Source organism: Triturus cristatus, chromosome 4_1 (assembly GCF_964204655.1).
Source record: "Triturus cristatus chromosome 4_1, aTriCri1.1, whole genome shotgun sequence".
Taxonomy (NCBI): domain Eukaryota; kingdom Metazoa; phylum Chordata; class Amphibia; order Caudata; family Salamandridae; genus Triturus; species Triturus cristatus.
Genome location: NC_140585.1, coordinates 99,134,628 through 99,155,714, shown reverse-complemented (window position 1 = coordinate 99,155,714; position 21,087 = coordinate 99,134,628). Strand labels below are relative to the sequence as shown.

Here is a 21,087-nt window from a genome sequence, read left to right as displayed (position 1 = left end):
TTCAGCCGCGGCTGACGTGCCGATTGTGTGGAGGGCATTGCTGCACAGATTCCAACTTCCGCTGGCACACAGTTTTTACACTTCTGGCGGCGTGCAGTCTGGTCTCCACCATCTGTTAAGGTGCGGCCGCACAGCGGATGCGTGCAGAGGGTGCCGAAGGTGCGCCAAAGGCAAGCCCGTCTGCGCCTGGACTGGGCCCAGGGCCAGAAATGCTGGTCCATTAACTATCAATCCAGTGAGGTACACAGGCCAGGAACTCTATCAGCACGCCCATGTCTAAGGGAGCTGCTGTACTCTTAATCTTAATAAAAATCAAGCGCATGGAAAACAAAAATGTGCCTGTGGCTTCTAGCTCCCACTGCAACAGATGGTCAAGGAGCTTCTACTACCATAAATAACCGTGAGGTAAAGTTTTTAGGACTCCCAGACCAGATAATAGTACGTTGTGGCCTTATTAATATCAGATCCATTGCCAAATATAAGTATGATGTCGCAGACATCATATCATCACATGAGTTAATTTTCTTGTTCCTCACGGAAACCTGGGCCGATGCTGCCTCAGATCCAGACTTTGTGATAGCAGCCCGCTGGGTTTTCTATCATTTAGGGATGACAGGCCAATTAAGAGGGGAGGGGGAGCGGCTGTAATATACAGGGAAACGTTCAAAGGCACTTATTCACCAGCTCCCTCCCCTTACTACGAAGCACTGCACTTCACCTTGGAAGTAATTGCTAAAAAAACCTTCAGGGGCATACTTCCCTACCGTCCCCCTGGCACCTCATGCAGCCTATCCTCTCCACCAATGAGTTCACCATTCTGGGCGATTTTAATGTGTACCTGGAAAATAGGGGGGATAAGGACACTAGCTCTCTCCTAGAGACTCTAGGGACACTAAGCTTATCCCATTCCCAAGTGGTGCACAAGCCCACGCACGAAGCAGGACACACGCTCGACGGCATCTTCACATCTGTATCAGGCCTATCAGTAAAAGACGTTTACCCTCTCATGTGGTCAGACCACTCTTTAATCACATTTGACTATATTATCCAGAAAGCCCAGAAAGAAGGAGTAGTTAAATCCTACTCAGTCAGTCAGAAACCTTCATTCAATTCCAGATGAATCATAAAAGTTCACAGGAAAAACATACAATCATAAAATAAGACAATATTTACCAAAGAGCATAAAAAATATCTTTGAAGGCAATTAAATACCTAATTACATACTTTTACATTGCATATTGTTTCCTTATTATAATTTTTTTTTTATAAATCTAAGCACAGAGCTGCAAATGGAGGCATTAGCTAAGGAATGTCAATAATTAAAACCCTCTTTATGGGAGCGAAAACAGTTTTAGTTTAAAATTGGTTTAAGAAAGCGCGCCCTGGAGTCTTTATATATTGTGCAAAATAGCATAAGGTGCATAGTATTTTGCAGGTCTGTTTTTTTACAAGGACTGGGGGGGTAGCCTCTCACACCACCCCCCCTGTTTTGGAAAAGCCACAAGAAAGTGCAGTGTGCCTAAACAAAATCTTTTCATTAAAAAAAACATGCATTGCCCTGCAAGCTAAAAGACAAATAAAATTGTTGCTGTTTTAAGAAAGGGGGGTCCGGTCTATCTGTAGGCCTAGATGATATACTCAGCTCAGATCCAAAAGCTTCTTTTATGGACATTTTCATGTTTGGCGGTATACACTCAGGCTTATGATAAAAATCGTCTAATCCTATCTTATACAAGATTTGTTTAACGTAACGTAACCAAGGGACCGCCATTGCGTTGTCTAAATTCATGCAATCTTTTAAGACAAGTCGGGAGAAATTAAGTTCCTCCGAGGACCAAATTTTCGCCCATAAAAGCAGGGGTGCCATGTGTATTCTGTTTGTGATATAATCCATACCCACCTCCGAGTGACAAAATTATGCAGGGGAGCTAGATGGGATAAATAATTTGTTCTCAATTATTTGAATCTGGGTACTCTTTTGATATCCCCACACTCCTGCACCATAAGTTGCTCCTGACAAACATTTTGATTTATACAGTATTATCAGCTCTGCAACAGGCTTATGGCTAAGTTTGGCCGCAAATCGAAACAACCCCTCAATAACTCTTGAAGTTTGCTGCACCCGGTATACTAAAAGTTGATCCCAGTTTAAGTTAGAGTTAAAAACATTGCCCAAATAGCTAAATCTCAATAACTGTCCCATTCACTGTATATTTTCGTGTTTTCGTTAACTTTGGCCCACATACCATGACAAAGGATTTCTTATAATTCACCTTCAGGTCTATTGATGTCATGTATTCGGTGAAAGCATCCAAACATCCCTGAAGGCTATTGGCTGTCAAGGCCATCAAAACTGTATCATCAGCATACGGCAATAAAGGTACTTGGTCACCTGCTATTTTTGGGCAGTCCAAGTGTTTGTTTAACAGAAACTGCTTGCTCCAGCCCATTTGTATAAACCAAAAATAAAAACGGGGCTAGAATGCAGCCTTGCCAGACCCCCTTTGTCGAAGCGACGGGCTTGGTCTTTTCTCCCCCTGGGCCATAACGGATAACTGCAGAGGTGGAAGCATGTAGTTTGTGGAGGAGAGTGGCAAGTGGTTCCTCAAAGCCCAGATCTTCCATCAGCACCCACAACTTGCTCCTGCACACTGTGTTAAAGGCACTTGACAAGTCCATGAGGGCCAGGTGGATCGCCCCCCCCCTAGCTTTTATGTACTTGCCCATGATCATCGACAAGTTGAGGCACTGTTCGACAGTTCCCATTCCCTTCCTAAACCCATATTGGGTATGTGATATCAGCCCAGCATTGTTAGCCCATGACTTCAGGCGTGCCAAAATTACTCTCCCCATCACCTTGCATGTGGCATCTATAAGGGGAATTGGATTGTTTCTATTTCCCTTTTTAAATATTGGCACTACCACAGCTTTCTTCCAAGATTGTGGGGTCTGGCCCATTATGGCAGCTCTAAAAACATTTAATAGTACGGAGCCCCAGAGTGCCAGATTTCTTTTGGTCCAAAGTAACCCTGTCTGGTCCTGGGGCTTTAGAGGTAATGCCCTTTCTAAGGGCCTCCTCCACTTCGCCTAAAGTCAGGGATACACTTAATTGCCGGGCTGATTCAGGATTAAAAGGTATATCTGACTGACTGACCTGTGGACTAATGTCATTTGGGTTAAAAATCTTCGAAAAGTGGGACTCCCAAGCTAAGCGCATTATATTTGTTTCCACGTTCCTGCTTACATCCGTGAAGACTGGACGATTAATCACCTCCCAGAAGGACCTAGAATCTCTTAGCATTCCTGCCTTTTCTAAATCTTCCCAGGCCTGGCGTCTCAATTCTTCTTTTCTACGCTATATTGTGTTTTTGTAAGACCGTCCAGCTTCCTTAATCAAGGCCCTATCCCGTGGTTTTTAAAGCTCTATTTGCCGCTGAGCACTCTGAATCAAACCATTTATATTCAGGGCGATTCATTTTTTTTACTGATTTATGCAGATTGTTTGCCACATCTTCACATATGATTTCAAAACTCCCAATGATGGATTCCAGGGGGGCTAAATAGGTTAAACAGGTCATCACGTCAGTTAAGTTAGACTTAATTATATTCTCCTCAAATTTGACATGATCCAGAATATTCCATTTCAACCTTACCCCTTGATTACAGTTATATTTTCTAGGACAGTCCACAGCCATCCCCTTCGGGACCTTAATTTTAAGAGAGGCTGTTAGAGGGTTGTGGTCACTGGCAGGGTTCGGTTTAACCAGGAAATTTTCTAAAAGATCGGAATACCTCCTGGTAATCCACATAAAATCAATCGTACTGGTTCTTGCCCCGCCCTTAAATGTCGGGAAGTATGCCACCGAACTGTCCACTAGATTGTTTGCCGGGGATAAGTTGCTAACAAGAATGAGTGAGTTTAATGCATTCCCCTGGGGAGTATGTTTAAAATGGGCAAGCGGTGAATCATCAAGATCAATCAACCCGCACACTTTGTTACTGCTTTGCTGACAGAGTGTTCAGTTGAAATCTCCAACCCAGATAATACATAAAGGGGAGAATTTTAGTGCAATTTTGTCAATTTCCTCTTGTAGGTAATTTATAACCCCCGTGCTTTGCTCATCAAAAATATTATAGTACCAATTGATTAATAATAAATTTAGATCTAACAAATTAAAACATATGATCAGTTGGTACCAGGGTGAATCAATTACCTTTTCGATTACGAGTGCCTCATACCCCACTGAGGCAAAAATAACAATTGATGGACAGAATGCAGAACAATGTCATACATTCACCCCAGTACAGAGATCTGGGCCTAATTCCATCGTTTTTTTGCTCACCATGCCATTCCAGTTTGAACCCAGCCATATGCAAATCAGTCTTGACCCTGTGCCCCATGGGAACAGTCCAGCCCGAACTGCCAAGCAAGGTCCTCCCTGGACTGGAAACAAGCATCCTAGGACCGGTTTCGGGCTTTCAGCCCTCGTCAGCCAGGATAGCTTGATTCCAGTGGCATGGAGAGCAAGGGACTCACGTCTGAGCATACCCTTCCCACTCGGGGTGACAAATGCAAAAATAACAATTGATGGACAGAATGCAGAACAATGTCATACATTCACCCCAGTACAGAGATCTGGGCCTAAATCCATCGTTTTTTTGCTCACCATGCCATTCCAGTTTGAACCCAGCCATATGCAAATCAGTCTTGACCCTGTACCCCACTGAGATCAGGGTTACCAGTCCCCCTCCTTGCCCTCCCTGACAGTGATGGTTCCGCTAAGACATTTAGCGACAAATATCCATCTATGGTAACGTCCGTTCTACTCCATGTTTCCTGGATAGAGATATTATCAAATGTTTTAATGTACCGAACCCAAACCTCATCTGTTAGCTTTGGAATGATCCCTGCTACATTCCACGAAAGTTGGCGTAGCTGGTGACAATTTCTTTGAAAATAAGGTGCTTGCATGGCTTGTCCATTAGGACCACTCGGGGTCTAGTCGGATGGGACAGTAATTAAACCCAATCCTACTAGACTCTCAGTCATATTATGTAGCTGGGATAAAGGGCGTTTATCGAACCCTTGACTCGACTTCGAAGGATGTTGCCCAGAATTAGCATTTAGTACCACAACACCAGTTTTATGAGGATCAAAAATGCTTTCCTACTCATTATCATATAAGACCTTGAACAAGGCTGATAAAGCTACGCTTCGCCTCCAGCTGGATAGGAAACAACCACCTTTAAATGTGTCCCCAGACTTAAAAGTCAGCAAATATATGGATTGGCTCAATGAAGCAATTGGGGCCACAGTACTCACACGTAAAATTTAAGGAATCCGCAACTTACCTTCAGCCCCTTGGTTTACCGAGGCCTTATGGCAGGAAAAACAAAAATGTTGCAGACTCGAAAGACGCTGGAGAACAAATTATGATATAACAGACAAAAGCATTTATAAATCTGCATTAATTCATTACAAAACTCCGCTGATCACAGAAAAAAGGCATGTTTTACCAGGCAGATTAAAAAAGCGAAGAACTCTGCTAAAGAACTGTTTGGGGTTGTAGAGAAGCTTTCATCTCTACCAAAGAAAAAATGCACCAAGAACAATCACAGTTTCTGTGAGGCTATTGCAGAGGCTTTTAGAAATAAAGTTGAAGACATCTATGATTCTTTTGAAACTATCCCCACTCCTGTTCCTATTGATATACTCCCATGCTTAGATCCCAGTCAAAAGATTTTTCACAGCTTCTCGCTGGTTAAATCGGAACTAGTGGAAAAACACATCAAAGAAATTCAATCTGGATCCCCTTTAGATCCTTGTCCTCCTGCTTTTTTGAAAGATATAGCGAAGGAGGTGAGCCCTTCACTCACAGAAATCTTTAACAATATGTTCACTTCTGGCACCTTTCCGGCTCTGTGAAAGGATACGTCAATACTGCCTCTGATTAAAAAAAAACAATCTGGACAACTCTGATCCTAATAACCATCGCACGACATCCAGACTACCTATCCCTGCCAAGATAGTGGAGAAAATTATGAACAAGCAGCTATCTCAGTTCATACAAGAAAATGACTAACTCGATCCCTCCCAATTCGTTTTTCGCACTGAACACAGTACAGAAACAGCACTAATTAAGGCCACTGAAGAGATCAGGAAGGTGATGGATAAAGGGGGAGCTGCCACCCTCATTCTCCTTGATCTCTCGGTGGCTTTCGGTACTGTGTATCATAACCTATTGCTATTGCGGCTGGAAAAACTAGGTGTTAAGGGCATGGCACTAGCCTGGCTTTCCTCCTTTCTGAAGGAAAGGAGACAAACGGTGACACTGGGCCCGTCTAAATTACCACCTTATGTCCTTCCATGCAGAGTCCCACAGGGCTCATCGCTTAGCACAGCACTCTTTAACGTTTATGTTTCAAAACTTGCCCCGTTAATCTAAGACTTCGGCTTTAGTCTTACTTCATACGCCGATGACACCCAGATGGTGATACCAGCGTGTAAAGATCAAGCCTCCCCATAATTGCAGTTTCAAAACTGCATGATTGAAATAAACAGATGGATGGGAAACCACTGTCTCAGGCCTAATTCTGGTAAAACCGAAGTGGTGATCTTTGGGAATCTGCAACCCAGATGGGATGACCTTTGGTGGCCAGCGGAAATGGTGGAACTGCCAAAATGAGCTCAGAAGACGAAAACTTGGGGGTGCTGATTGATAATAAACTCACCTTATCTCAGTAGACCAATGCCATCGTGCCTACCTCCCATTTTCTGATCAAGAAATTGAAGAAGATTCTACCTTAGATTCCGCAGGACTCCAAAAGGATGGTAGTGACTACACTTGTGCAGTCAAAGCTAGACTACTGCAACGGACTCTACCTAAATATGCAGAAACAATATCTAAAAAAGCTTCATATGATTCAAAACGCATCTGCAGGACTACTACTAAATGTCCCTAAATATGAGTTGGTAGCCAAGGAAATTCGAAGACTTCACTGGCTCCCGGTGGTGCAGCGTATTAAGTTCAAGGCGCTATGTCTAGCCTACAAGTCCTTGAACAACACCGGACGAATGTTACTCAATTTTTTTTTTTTTCCTGGTATCACCCAGCCAGACAACTACGCTCTTCAGGCACCAGACTCATGAAGGTTCCAAGGATCTGAATCTTATGCTGGGGAGGCCGCAGTACCTAGTGCGGCACAGCAAAATAATGGAATAAGCTACCATTTAATATCAGAAATGCTGGCTCACTCATCACTTTCAGAACGGACCTTAAAACATGGCTTTTTCAGAACTAGTCTAAGCGCCAAGACACCTCCGGGGATTCTAGCGCTCAACAAATTTTTATCAACATAACATACTATGCTTCCATTGTTTTTTTTCACAAAATAATAAGAAAGGGGACATTCTCTACTTCTGGCACTCCAAGAGTTTTCTGTGTGTACCACTCTCCAAGTCCTTCTTAGTTTAGCCAGTAATACTCCATAATCCATAGTGTCTAAGTCATTAATTATGACAGGCAGATCTAGAAGCCGATAAAGTGCCTTTGGCAATCTAATATTGTATCACTCATCATGCCAGCTGCATGCACACATGTTCTTCCTGTCATATTTCTGAACAAACTGTACACAAATCATTGTGCAAAATGTTGGAAAACAGCTGTTCACAGAAATTCCCATCACTGCATTGTTGATGTGATTCAGAACAAGACATTGAGGATTTTAGTAGCTGTTTATAAATGCATTCAGTTTGAAAACTTACCCATGCCAGAGGCTCCTTCACTTCTAGGAGATTCATGATGTGCTATATAAAGGATTCAAAAAAATAAACATGAGGATATGGCATCACATGTGAAGGGCTTAAGGTCAAAGAGCTAATACTTATATTTATTAACTCAAAAAGGTTACTGGTCGGAGGCTGTCTCTTTAACCCAATTTCTCATGTTCTCTGCCAGAAGAGACCCCAACAAGGTGACTTTAGCCTCCTGTCCCACACCTAAAATAAATACATGAAATTGGCTTAAAAGCCCAGCTTGAATGGTTCCTCCATTGTGCACTGTACATGAATATACAACAATACACTCAATACCTCATATTTTAGGATTTATTCTAGAGTTGTATGCCACAAGTCGTGAATCAGTTGCAGGTAGTACTGCTACACCAGCAAAGTTCACCCTGCAGTCGGCAGAGAGCCGTGCTCGTGAGCTACGATTGTGAGTGAGTGTGCAAGGAAGGGGAAGGAGGCACGCCCAAGAGGGAGGCTGTGGGGTACACCCGGCAGTGAGGTATCGATGCACCCGCAGACATGGCAGTAAAGTCAGCAACCTTGTGATTTCTTCCCTTCTGTGCACCTGCATGTGCTTCTACCAACGACCTCCCCATGCACTTTTTTTATAAAACCCGTGCTATACTTCCACCCTTGCGGTCTCGCACCCTATGCTGTCTCTTTAACCCTTGCACAATTCCTATAGAGTCTCCATGTCATCCTCCTTTTCGGCTCCAATTGCTTTGCTCCAATCTCACCCATGCCCAAATGCTCTTGCCTCCCTTGTATTTGCCCCACCCCGATGAAGCTCTTATCCCTTCAGCCGAGCTCCAATAGGTGGAGTTCTTATCCCCCACCACAGATGCCTGTATGCCCAAATGCTCTTGCCTCCCTTGTATTTGCCCCACCCCGATGATGCTCTTATCCCTTCAGCCGAGCTCCAATAGGTGGAGTTCTTATCCCCCACCACTGACGCCTGTATGCCCAAATGCTCTTGACTCCCTTGTATTTGCCCCACCCCGATGATGCTCTTATCCCTTCTGCCGAGCTCCAAGAGGTGGAGTTCTTATCCCCCACCACTGACGCCTGTATGCCCAAATGCTCTTGCCTCTCTTGCATTTGCCCCACCCCGATGATGCTCTTATCCCTTCTGCCGAGCTCCAAGAGGTGGAGTTCTTATCCCCCACCACTGACGCCTGCATGCCCAAATGCTCTTGCCTCCCTTGTATTTGCCCCACCCCGATGATGCTCTTATCCCTTCAGCCGAGCTCCAAGAGGTGGAGTTCTTATCCCCCACCACTGACGCCTGTATGCCCAAATGCTCTTGCCTCTCTTGCATTTACCCCACCCCGATGATGCTCTTATCCCTTCAGCCGAGCTCCAAGAGGTGGAGTTCTTACCCCCCACCACAGACGCCTGTATGCCCAAATGCTCTTGCCTCCCTTGTATTTGCCCCACCCCGATGAAGCTCTTATCCCTTCTGCCGAGCTCCAAGAGGTGGAGTTCTTATCCCCCACCACTGACGCCTGCATGCCCAAATGCTCTTGCCTCCCTTGTATTTGCCCCACCCCGATGAAGCTCTTATCCCTTCAGCCGAGCTCCAAGAGGTGGAGTTCTTATCCCCCACCATTGACGCCTGTATTCCAAATGCTCTTACCTCTCTTGCATTTGCCCCACCCCGATGATGCTCTTATCCCTTCAGCCGAGCTCCAAGAGGTGGAGTTCTTATCCCCCACCACTGACGCCTGTATTCCAAATGCTCTTGCCTCCCTTGTATTTGCCCCACCCCGATGATGCTCTTATCCCTTCAGCCGAGCTCCAAGAGGTGGAGTTCTTATCCCCCACCACTGACGCCTGTATGCCCAAATGCTCTTGCCTCTCTTGCATTTACCCCACCCCGATGATGCTCTTATCCCTTCAGCCGAGCTCCAAGAGGTGGAGTTCTTACCCCCCACCACAGACGCCTGTATGCCCAAATGCTCTTGCCTCCCTTGTATTTGCCCCACCCCGATGAAGCTCTTATCCCTTCTGCCGAGCTCCAAGAGGTGGAGTTCTTATCCCCCACCACTGACGCCTGCATGCCCAAATGCTCTTGCCTCCCTTGTATTTGCCCCACCCCGATGAAGCTCTTATCCCTTCAGCCGAGCTCCAAGAGGTGGAGTTCTTATCCCCCACCATTGACGCCTGTATTCCAAATGCTCTTGCCTCCCTTGTATTTGCCCCACCCCGATGATGCTCTTATCCCTTCAGCCGAGCTCCAAGAGGTGGAGTTCTTATCCCCCACCACTGACGCCTGTATGCCCAAATGCTCTTGCCTCTCTTGCATTTGCCCCACCTCGCTGTCACTGTGATCCGTCCAGCTGAGCTTGAAACTAATGTTTTTTTATACTGGAAGATGCCCACGTGAAAGCCCTTTTATGCTCCGATAAAGTGGAGGACTGAATTCAGAAGTCACCCCTGGGAATGGTCTGCCTTGCAGCACCTTCTGCGTGGCTCATGCGGTTCATTTAGAGAAAAGGTTAGCTGTTTGTGGTTGTGAGGCGTGTGAAAAAACAGTGCACAGTCCCAGCACACAGTTCTCTTCTAATCGCGTTTCTCTTAGGGGTGGACGGAACTCCGCAGAATCTAGCGAGTTTTTATGTGACTCCGTGGAATTCCACGGAGTAGAACTCCGTGAGTTTCTCCCACCCCTTGGAATACCCTTCTATGGATGTCAGGTCGAACACAGTGCAATTCATCATTTTTTCCAAACCAAAACTTATGAATTTCAATGGCTTTTAAAATCCACATCATATTCACATCATATTCATGCAAGGTAAATACATTCTGATCATTCTAATTCCAATCAGTGTGCATTGTTAGCTCCATTTTGCAGAGACCAGCTTGAACATTCTCTTCCTTCTGCAGACAGAATGTTTTTAACAAGTTAAGCATGCTTTTCTAATGTTATACAATATTAACAGCATTATAAAATATTTTCCTACCCTTTTTTCTACAGACGACCAAACATCATATTCCAGTACATAAGCTACTGCTTTCATAAACATTTCATATGTATATAGAAAGTCATTACCAACATGATAAATTAGTACCATAGAAACTATATCTACACACTCATGTCGTATTGATAACTGTGAAATAAATATCAGGTTACATCCACTAAATTAGGTCTTTCATAGCTCGAGAGTTACGCACAGAAGGATCCTAAACTGGACCACATCTTTCAATGTAAATTACATATCCAGAATAAATGGTTATTGGAAGTAATCTTGGATCATTAATATCGATGTGCAGAAATATTGTGGCACATTAATATCGTGATGCAGAAATATCATGGGCTTGAATATCAATTTTTAGGGAAGTAATATTATTAAGAATGTTGGTGTTCTTAATACTGTTTTCCAATAATATTGCTGTAAAAAATGTTTCTTCAGTTATTTGCATGTGCTTTAGTTCAGATTTTAATTGTATATGTTATATATTGTTTGTAAAATGGTTGTTAATTTTAAATTATAGTTTTTAATTTTAAGTTATTTATAATTTTTGATGTAATTGTTAAAAGTAATTTATAGTGTCATAGTGGGTTGTGAGGTCTGCAGGGGTACAGGGTAGGAAGGTGATGTAGCGCTTAAAGGTTGAAAATCGTAGGGGTGCGTTATATTCACTGTTAGTCGGCACCCGCATATAATCAAATGTGTACTCAGGTATTTCGTGTGCAATGTATTAAAGAATTGTATGACTTATATCGATTTCAATAGAAGTGTTAGCTATGTACAAGCATATTGTGTATATATTAGAGAAATGCATAGAGCTTAGTCCTTTGAACAATGTGATGTTAAAACGTGTAGATTAGAATTCGTGTCTGTAGACTGTTTAGTTTGACCACACATGAAAGAAAGACGTAAATGTCAATACTGTGATTTAGACATGCTTGTGTAACCGAAGTAATGGCCAGAATTCGCATATATCGTTGAGGCAAAAGGCCTGGTATTTTCTTATGTTAGCCAAGGGCAATAGGCCAAAAAGGATTTATTCCAGTAGAGGTTTTAGGCTGTAGTAAATTGCAAGTTAAAAGATGTGAAGTATGTCTGCCTTGCATGATCTCACCCCAGGTGCAAGGACAGTTGCTCGTTAGTAGAGAAGCTCTTTGTTCATGAATTGACTTATGTAGTAAAAGCCAGACATGGGAGTGCATTGGAATGTGCCAATCGTAACTCCTAGTGCGGATGGCGTCTGGGACTTAAGGCCAAGCGATGGACGATGGAACTGGACAGCGCTCTGTGGAAAATTACTGAAAGTCGACCCCGCAGAAGAGGAGGCGCAAAGGGCGTGTTCCGAGACTTGGGGTTCTGTATTAGGGAAAGCGCCCTGAGGGTGGACAGCAGATCAGAGCAGCCCAGAGCAGAGAAGGGTAGGCGAAGAGCTAGAGGGGGCAACTTAGATCAAGCTCTCTAAGTGAAGACTTCTTAGGAAGTTTCACTCTGACACCTTTCGATTGAGGGTCTCAAGGGATTGCTAAGTAGGGATGTCATCTAGTACAGAGTAGGGACAGAGATGGTATGGTCCAGTGTCCCTAATATCGACATTGGCTTGGTAGTTTTCTACCTCATGCTTTTAGAGATTGTGCTTTTAGTTATTTTTAGCCGTATGCGGATTCTTCGTAGAGTAGCATTTGTGTTAGTGCCTATGTACTTGTTGTGCCTCGTATTGAGGACTTTGTATCTGCAAATCTTTATGCTGATAATAAAAGCCAGAGAGCCAAGAGATTAAGTCTCGAGTCCTTAATTATGACAGATTGTGGACAGTATTTTTGATAATTGTGTTTATTCCCTCCACGCTATTGGGCAAGTAAAAAGTTCCATCCGACCAGAGTGGGTTCTAGTAGATAATTGCGAGATACTAAAATGGGCCGGAGCAGTTGGTAGCAGAGGATGGTTACTTCCGATAGCGAGGGACAATTAGATTAGATAAGGATAAGTGATCCTTGAGGCCCAAAAGACGATAAGTGATGGTGAATCATCAGATGGCGAGTAGCAGACGGCAGCAGATGAGCATCGACGGCGAGTAGCAGTGCGGCAGGAAGCAGCAGTTCCAGGAGTGAGTATGAAAATGAGATGTTGTAGATTGCGGTGTTGATTTGTTGTGTGATGTCTTGCGGAGTTGATGTGTATGACGTGTGATTGTGAGATCAGGCTGTGAGCGCGCGCAGCCCGGGAGTTGTGGTGTAGAAGACACCTGAGATAGATTTTGTTGACCACCCAAAGGAGATCGTGAGGTACCATCGATCACCTGGACCGAGATAGGGGGAGCGAACGTGTGTGTGTATGGCAACTTAACGCTGGTCGTGGGTTGTTGTGTGCGGATCGGAGTGTTAGTAACCTATCAGTGGCGATCTGTCTGGCCGGACGGGGGCAGACGGGCGCCAATCGAGGTCAACAAGGTCAAGAGACTGTGGACGAACAGTCAGAGGCTGTGGACGGACAGCCAGATAAGTAACTTAATCAGTTATTTCAGTGTATGAAAGGGCGTGAACGTGTTTGGAGAAGGGAACTGCTGCGAACGGAGGAAGGTGACGTCAGAGAGTGTCGCGCTGTGATAGGCCGGTTGGTGTGAGTCGCGCTGTTATTGGAGGATTTAAGAACAAGAAGTAAACAGAGCGCGAGATCGAATTCGCTCGTCATGAAGTGTCTTAGAGTTTTGCGAGAATTGTGTAGAGGCGATAAGCATGTGGTTGTGCGAGAGGGAGAAGAAGCCCCTCCCGAGGACACCCCAGCACATTACATGGCAAAGAATGTGGGGTTACATACTATAGTCTGGATTGAGAATTGGCACAAGATTACACGAGGTGAAGGGGAACTAGCTTTCCCGAGGTATGGCTCATTTAGACTAGCGGTGCTGTACCAACTGAAGACGGTGATGGGGTCCTTAAGACCCTTGCCAAGACCGGCACAGTTCGAAGCATTACAAGCGTGGATTAGAGCGGCGCATGATAAGGAAAAGGGAAGAAGTCAGGAGAGGATGAGGAAGTCGATTAGGGCATTTCAGGATGCCAAGTGGGACGCAGCGGAGAAAAGATGGAGAGTGCAGACAATTGAGGAAGAGAAACTGTATCCCTTGCTGATAGACTCGACGGGGATGAGGCATGTGAAAGCACAGGATGAGGAGAGTGACTCCGACGATGGGGTATTGCAAAGACTGTTAGACGAGAGACCACCTCCTTATAATCCAGACGAAGTGGAGGATAGGTGGGGTGAGAGGGGAGAAACTAGAAGGGTAACAATCCAACCCGAGACCCGAGTGGAAGGGTTGGTTTCGTTTGAAACAGCGAGTTCAAAGGGTCAGTCTGAGGCTAGTGGGAGGATTGAAAGAGAGATGAGGTTACCGGATGCATTGAGGGTACCGGTCACCATTGGACCGATTGTGTCGATATACAGTCCGGAATCAGAGGAAAGTGAGAGGTCTGAACGAGTGGCAGAAAGAACAAGGAGAGAAAGTGAGGAAAGTGGGTTGGAAGGGGCAACGGCCCGACCTCCAAGCCCTGTACAATGGAGTACAACATTGGCAGCGGTATCGGACACATCTAGGGGTGAAGAGGAACGGAGACCGGTGAGACCGAGAAATCTGATGGAATCGAGATCAGATTTACGGTCATGGGTACCGTCAGAAAGGCACCTGAACCCTAATGTGGTCCAATCGGAGAGAGCTCAAGATAACTTTAAGAGTTATTCTGCTCCCATAGAAACACCAGAAGAGAGGAGAGAGAAGGAACCAGAATGCGAATATGATGAGGGACGTGGAGCAAGTTGTCAGGTGTTGAAAGGAGCCTTGAAGGCAGGGTTGATAGACATAGTAAGACTCAAGGCAGAGGTAGACGAAATTATATATGGAAGTCTGCCTCTTGAGAGAATAGTATCTTACAATCCGGATGAACTGTTTTTCGTGGCGAAAGATGTGACGCGGAAAGCACGAATGGCACACGAGAAATTGAGGGGATTGGCGAAGGAATATGAGGTGGATTTAACCAAAACTAGGGTGTTGCAAGGAAGTCATAGGATGCACTATACTGAGCGAGAGTTGGAGGAGAAGAGGGTTGTTGGATTGAGGTCACATGTCAGAGAACTGGTTCTAGCCATGCGGCCATGGCTGACGCTGGATAAATGGGAAGAGAAGTGGTCTAAGAAAAAGACCTCAAGGGGAGCGGAAGGAGGGACCCCGGGTGAAGGGTTGTTACTAGCAAAGACCTTTCCCCTGAGGGAAGTGGCGAATGGGGGATATGTGCATGTACCATGGAGCAGGGGGGATTTGGCATCATTTACGAATGATTTTCCCAGGCTCAGGGAGAAGCCTGCAGAGTGGTACAAGCAGGTTGAGCGTTTTGTTAAGATTTCGAAGGTGTTGTGGATAGACCTAAATACCTTATTCGATATTGTGGTTCCGGGAGATTTGTGGAACGCATGTAAAATTGCTGTTGATTGGCCGGACTATGAGCCTGAGAGGAATATGATTACAAATGGTCCGTCGCCAGCGGTGATGAGGCTGTATGAGAAAGTAATTACCTGGTTGAAATCGAAGGTTTCACCCCAAGATATTGATTGGGTGAAAATAGACAGGACGGTGCAGGAACCAAAGGAGACAGTACATGAGTTTTATGAGAGACTTTTGAAAGCTTTTAAGCAGTATAGTGGCCTAGACGAGCTGGAGACGAAAGATATGGGACAGTTTGTTTCTAAGTTCGTGCTGGGTTTGAAGCCCGAGGTTAGTCTCATGATACAGCAGCATTTGATCTGTTGGCAGAATAAGCTCGTAGATGAGATCTTGCGGTACGCCAGGTACTGCACGGATGAGATTGAGTCGAAGCATAAGAAGATGAAAGATAACCTATTGCTCATTCAGATGCAAGCTGCCCAGGGACCGCCGAATGGGGGTCCAGTGGTAAGGAGACAGGGAAACTACCAGACAGGGAATCAGAACGTGCAGGGTCAGGGAAGGCCGAGGCCCGTAGACCCTAGGACAGGCATAGATGTAGCAATACTGAAAAAGACGACAGCTTGTCACCAGTGTCATCAGGTGGGACACTGGAGGCGCGAGTGTCCCTTGAACCCCTATAATCAGCCACAGATAGAGGGAGGAATGAGTCAGGTCCCTGGGGCGGAACAGGTACAGATGGTGACTGTACCGAGAATGATGCAAGGGGGGACCGGCATCTCGCAAGTGCAGGTTCCCCAGCCACCCAGAATACAGAACATACAGCAGGGAGCTCGAACTTATTTACAGATGCCCATGTTTGAAGTAAGTGAGGAGAAGGATGTGGATTTGCTGGCCCGGTTGAGTTTAGGCCAGGAGGATGACTGCCTACTTAGGGCCATTTTAGAAGTAGATCAGAGAGGACCCTTTGTGGAAGCAGAACTCGATGGACACCCTACTACCTTTTTGGTTGATACGGGGGCTACCAGGTCAACTATAAGATCAGCAGTAGTTCCGGGTGTAGCCCTTTCTGGAGAAAGCATACAAGTGGTTGGAGTGGCGAATAAGAGGCTAGTTAGCCCCTTGACAGAACCGATTCCAGTCAGGATAGGAAGCTTTAGGGATCGACATCAGTTTGTGGTGTGCGATTCTAGTCCTGTTTGTTTGTTGGGAAGAGACTTATTGTGCAAGCTCAATTGCACAATCTACTGTACCCCGAAGGGAGTAGAGGTGCAGACAAGGGATGATGATGCGACCTTTAAGGTTGCAAACCAGCGGGTGTGTGTGGAAATGTACCCAGCTTTGACCGTGGAGGAGCTTCCACAGGATTTGAGGGAGTCAGTATCGACCGACGTGTGGGACCTAAGTGGAGAGGAGATTGGCTTAGTCAGGGGAGTGGAACCGGTGAAGATACAGGTTAAGCCGAACGTGGAATTCCCGAGAACACCTCAGTATAAATTATCCCCTGAAACGATTGCTGGGATCAAACCTGTGATCGAGTCTATGATTAGGCAGGGAATACTGGTGGAGATCATGGGTAGTCCATGTAACTCGCCCATTATGGGACTGCAGAAACCAAGTTGGAAGTTCAGGATAGTGCAAGACCTGCGGAAAATAAACGACATAGTCGTTCCATGTTGTCCAGTGGTACCGAATCCATCTGTGATACTGTTCCAGATCCCATGTGAAGCTGAATGGTTCACAGTGATTGACTTGTGTCAGGCATTTTTTTCGATTCCCCTACATGAAGAGAGCAGATTTCTTTTTGCATTTAGACTAGAAAATCGTGTATTAACGTGGTGTCGTATCCCACAGGGGTATACGGAGAGCCCATCGATTTTTAATCAGCTGCTAAAGAGAAATCTTGAAAGTCTTGTGTTGCCACGAAACTCTGTTTTAGTGCAATATATTGATGATCTGCTCGTTGCGTCGGAGACAGAAGACGCTTGCAGAACCGATACCATTGCGCTGCTGAACTTTCTGGGAGAGAATGGTCACAAGGTGTCTCCAAACAAGCTGCAATACTGTTTACCTGAGGTACAGTATTTGGGGCACAGAATCGAGAAGGGTAAAAGGAAGGTGTCTCCAGATCGCATTGATGCGATTCTGAGAATGTCAGTTCCCTCGACGCAGAGGGAGGTTAGAATGTTTTTGGGAATGGTGGGCTATTGCCGCCAGTGGATCCCAAACTTTTCCTTTGAAGCGAAGCCTTTACAGCGGCTGACGCGAAAGGATGTAAGTGATCCGGTACAATGGGACGACGACTGTTTGAAATCATTTCTGAGGCTGAGAGAAGCCTTATGTAGCGCTCCTGCGTTGGGAATGCCGGATTACAACAAGGCATTTGCATTGTTCTGCTGCGAAAGGGAAGGTTGCGCATTAGCAGTGTTAACTCAGAATCATGGAGGTGTCCGTAGACCAGTTGCCTATTTCTCAGCTACTTTAGATCCAGTAGCTTCTGCGTTGCCCGGATGTCTCAGATCCGTTGCGGCAACAGGTGTCAGCATCGAGAGATGTGAGAGCATTGTGATGGGTCATCCTCTTACTGTACATGTGCCACATTCTGTTGAATTGTTGATGACTAGGACTAAAACACAGCACCTCACGAATAATAGGCTGACTCGTTATGAGCAAGTTATCCTTGCAGCCGATAATGTGACATTGAAGAGGTGTGCTGTTTTAAATCCTGCTACATTGTTACCTGTTCCAAATATAGATGATAATGGAGATTGTGAGGACCATGATTGTCTCGACGTTACGGAACTATGCACCAAACCGAGACCTGACATTGTCGATGAACCGCTCCCAGTGTCAGATGAGATTTTCTTTGTGGACGGTTCATGTTTAAAAGACAGTGTCGGTCGATTGAGAGCAGCTTTTGCTGTATGCACCATCACGGGTGTGGTTGAAGCCGCTTGTTTAGAAGGAGTACACTCCGCGCAGGTGGCTGAGCTCATTGCCTTGACTCGTGCCTGTTTGGCAGCCGAGAAGATCCGTGTAACTATTTACACGGACAGCCAGTATGGGTTTGGTGTGGTTCATGACTTCGGACAGCTATGGTCCCAGAGAGGGTTTATGACGTCTTCAGGTTCTCCTATAAGAAATGGTGACCATGTACGAAAATTGCTTGAAGCATTGCAAGGTCCTGATGAAATTGCCGTTGTTAAATGTGCTGCACACACGAAGGGAAATGATTTTGTTTCGTTGGGTAATAATTATGCTGATGAAGTAGCTCGGTTTTGTGCAGAGCAGGGATGCAATTTTACGGAGACTCACATTGAAGAAACGGAGGAGGAATTGGTGTATGATCAAATGTTAGCAATGGCAGACTCATGGGAGGAACTGAAGCAGCTTCAGGAAGGGGTTTCTGATCAGGAGCGAGACAGTTGGATACGAGCTGGATGTGAGAAAGGAGAGGTGGATATATGGGTTTCGAATGATGGACGAGCAGTGTTGCCGGAAAGTTTGTTGAACCCCATGGCGAGGCTGATACATGGTGCTGTACATTTAGGTAGGGACGCAATGATGAGAGTGTTTCGTCAGACATGGTACAACCCAAAGTTTCGGTCAGTGGCTTAAACCGTGTGCCAGAGGTGTGTCACTTGTCAACAGATGAATGTAGGAAAGAGGACAGCTGTGACATTGAGTCACATAGGGAGGTCAGGGGGACCTTTCAATAGGATGCAGCTGGATTTTGTTGAAATGCCGAAGTGTAATGGGTTGAGGTACATATTAGTGATAGTATGTGTCTTTTCCAGGTGGGTGGAGGCATACCCTACACGCAGATGTGACACACTCACGGTAGCAAAACTACTATTGAGAGAACTCATTCCAAGGTACGGGTTCCCGACGTCCTTTGAATCGGACAGAGGAACTCACTTCCACAGCGAAGTTATGAAGTTGCTTTGTGCTGCCTTGAATGTAGATCAGAGGTTACATTGTAGCTATAGACCGGAAGCTTCAGGGATAGTGGAGCAGGTAAATGGAACTCTGAAGGCTCGGATGGCGAAAGTGTGTTCGTCTACGTCACTGAAATGGCCTGATGCATTACCCTTGGTTCTTATGAGCCTTCGAAGCGTGCCTGATAAGAGGACTGGGTTGTCACCCCATGAAATCCTCATGGGAAGAGCGATGCGTTTGCCTGCAATACCCGCTACAGCACTGATAAATATCACTGATGATATGATCCTGGACTATTGTAAAGGTCTTGCTGACGTGGTCCGTTCTGTGTCTCAGCAGGTGCAGACAGCAACGGTTCCAGCTGCGAGTGACCTGTGCCACGACTTATGCCCAGGCGATTGGGTCTTAGTCCGCAAGCACGTGAGGAAGAGTTGCTTGGATGCAAGGTGGCGCGGCCCGTTTCAAGTGATCCTCGTCACGAACACAGCCGTTAAGTGTGGAGGTTTACCGAACTTGGTGCATGCTTCCCATACCCACAGAGTCCCAGAACCCTTAGAAGATACAGCCCCTCTCGAGAACGAAGTCCCAGCTGAGCCGACAGAGCTACCTGAGAGGGCCAGTCAAGCTGTAAGGGTTGCTGAAGCGGCTGATGGTGCACTGAATCGAGCTGAGGAAGGACGTGAAAGAAGTACTGACCCAGAAACAGGCGAAGGAGCAAGAGGTGCAGTGGGTAGTACGGAATCGAGTTCTGCCGAAGAGGAGGAGGTCAGTGCACAGGGTATCGAGGGGAAGACCGGAGGTGCCACAGAAGTAGACAGGGTTTGGCCCGCCAGACAGAAACGGGTGAACCTGAAGTTGGTACCGGACACAGATCTCGCACCAGTTTCGGAAGAACCAGAAGACGAATCAGGTGACGAGGAGTATCCTCAAAGTGGTGTGAGAAGATCCAAGAGAACTAGAGTGCCAAGTCGGAAGTACGCTTCACCAGAGTGGACATATCCAGTGACTGATGCCAGGGTTACCGAGCACGGGAAGATTGAGGTCGATGACATTGGTCAACAGTGTCCCGCTCCAGAGAGTGGAAGTGTTACTGAAAGTTCCGGGACTGGAGATCGAAGGAATTCTAACGATCCACATTCCGAGTCCACCTTTCCTGAGCGTCATTCGAGGTATGATCTTGGACAATCTAGAGTTCCCGACGTTCACTACTGTGCCAGACCCACAAGAACTGATCATTCTTAAGCTCGAAATATTGCAGGGAGTCCTGGAACTGTTGGGACCGGCAGTTATGTTGGATTGATTTGGGAGGGTTGCAAGCAGGGAAGAAGATAACCTAGACCCGAGCGGAAGAAGAACAAATTTAGGGATTTTTCCGTTATAGAACGAAGAACAGTTAGGGAGGGTTTGCCTAAGTTCACGAAAGAGACATTAATGAGAAAGAGACTTACCATTTCAGAAACTGCATTGGACATTGAGAATATCCCGAAGATGGCAGATCCTGCAAACACACATCGTAGGGCTAAATTGATAGGGGTTGTGGTAGTTACTATATTTGCAGTAGTGATAAGTTCATACATGGTGGCTCACAGGCAGGAGGGGAAGGTTCAGGGAGCACCTACACCTATTACCCCAGGGCAGAGAGGTGTCAGTATCAGGGAACAGGGAACGTCAAAGTTAAGTGAGGATCGCAGACTCCACATGGATTTGTCGAAGGGTGATTTTAAGCTTAATGCGTATGCAAAGTTATTGTATGAATATGTTGATGCGATGGATGTGAAGGACTGTTATGTGTGTATGCAGTTGCCTGCTTCAGTGGATGAAGGTATCAAGTATCATCATCTCCCATTGACATATGGGATTTCTTGCAGTTTATTGCTGAGTCTATTTTATGACAGGAGGCAGTTCGAGTATTTCTTTTCAAATTTCGACACAGTACTTCCTGAAGTTCCAGCAAT

The 21,087-nt window shown here is 45.7% G+C and overlaps 1 protein-coding gene and 1 long non-coding RNA gene across 5 annotated transcripts in view; one reads left to right on the top strand and one right to left on the bottom strand.

Annotated features, from left to right (window-relative positions):
* The window catches only part of LOC146839642 (uncharacterized), a 766,602-nt gene that overhangs the window by 160,730 nt on the left and 584,785 nt on the right, over nucleotides 1-21,087 (bottom strand). For all 4 annotated transcript variants that reach the window (XR_014981114.1, XR_014981115.1, XR_014981116.1 and 1 more), the window contains exon 12: nucleotides 7,766-7,807. Coding sequence is in view for 1 of the 4 variants with exons in the window: in XM_085651730.1 (XP_085507856.1) it covers nucleotides 7,766-7,807 (42 nt within the window). In the remaining 3 variants the exon portion in view is untranslated. The remainder of the gene's footprint in view (nucleotides 1-7,765; nucleotides 7,808-21,087) is intronic.
* LOC146839643 (uncharacterized) overlaps nucleotides 1-21,087 on the top strand; it is a 58,467-nt gene that overhangs the window by 249 nt on the left and 37,131 nt on the right. The window lies entirely within an intron of this gene.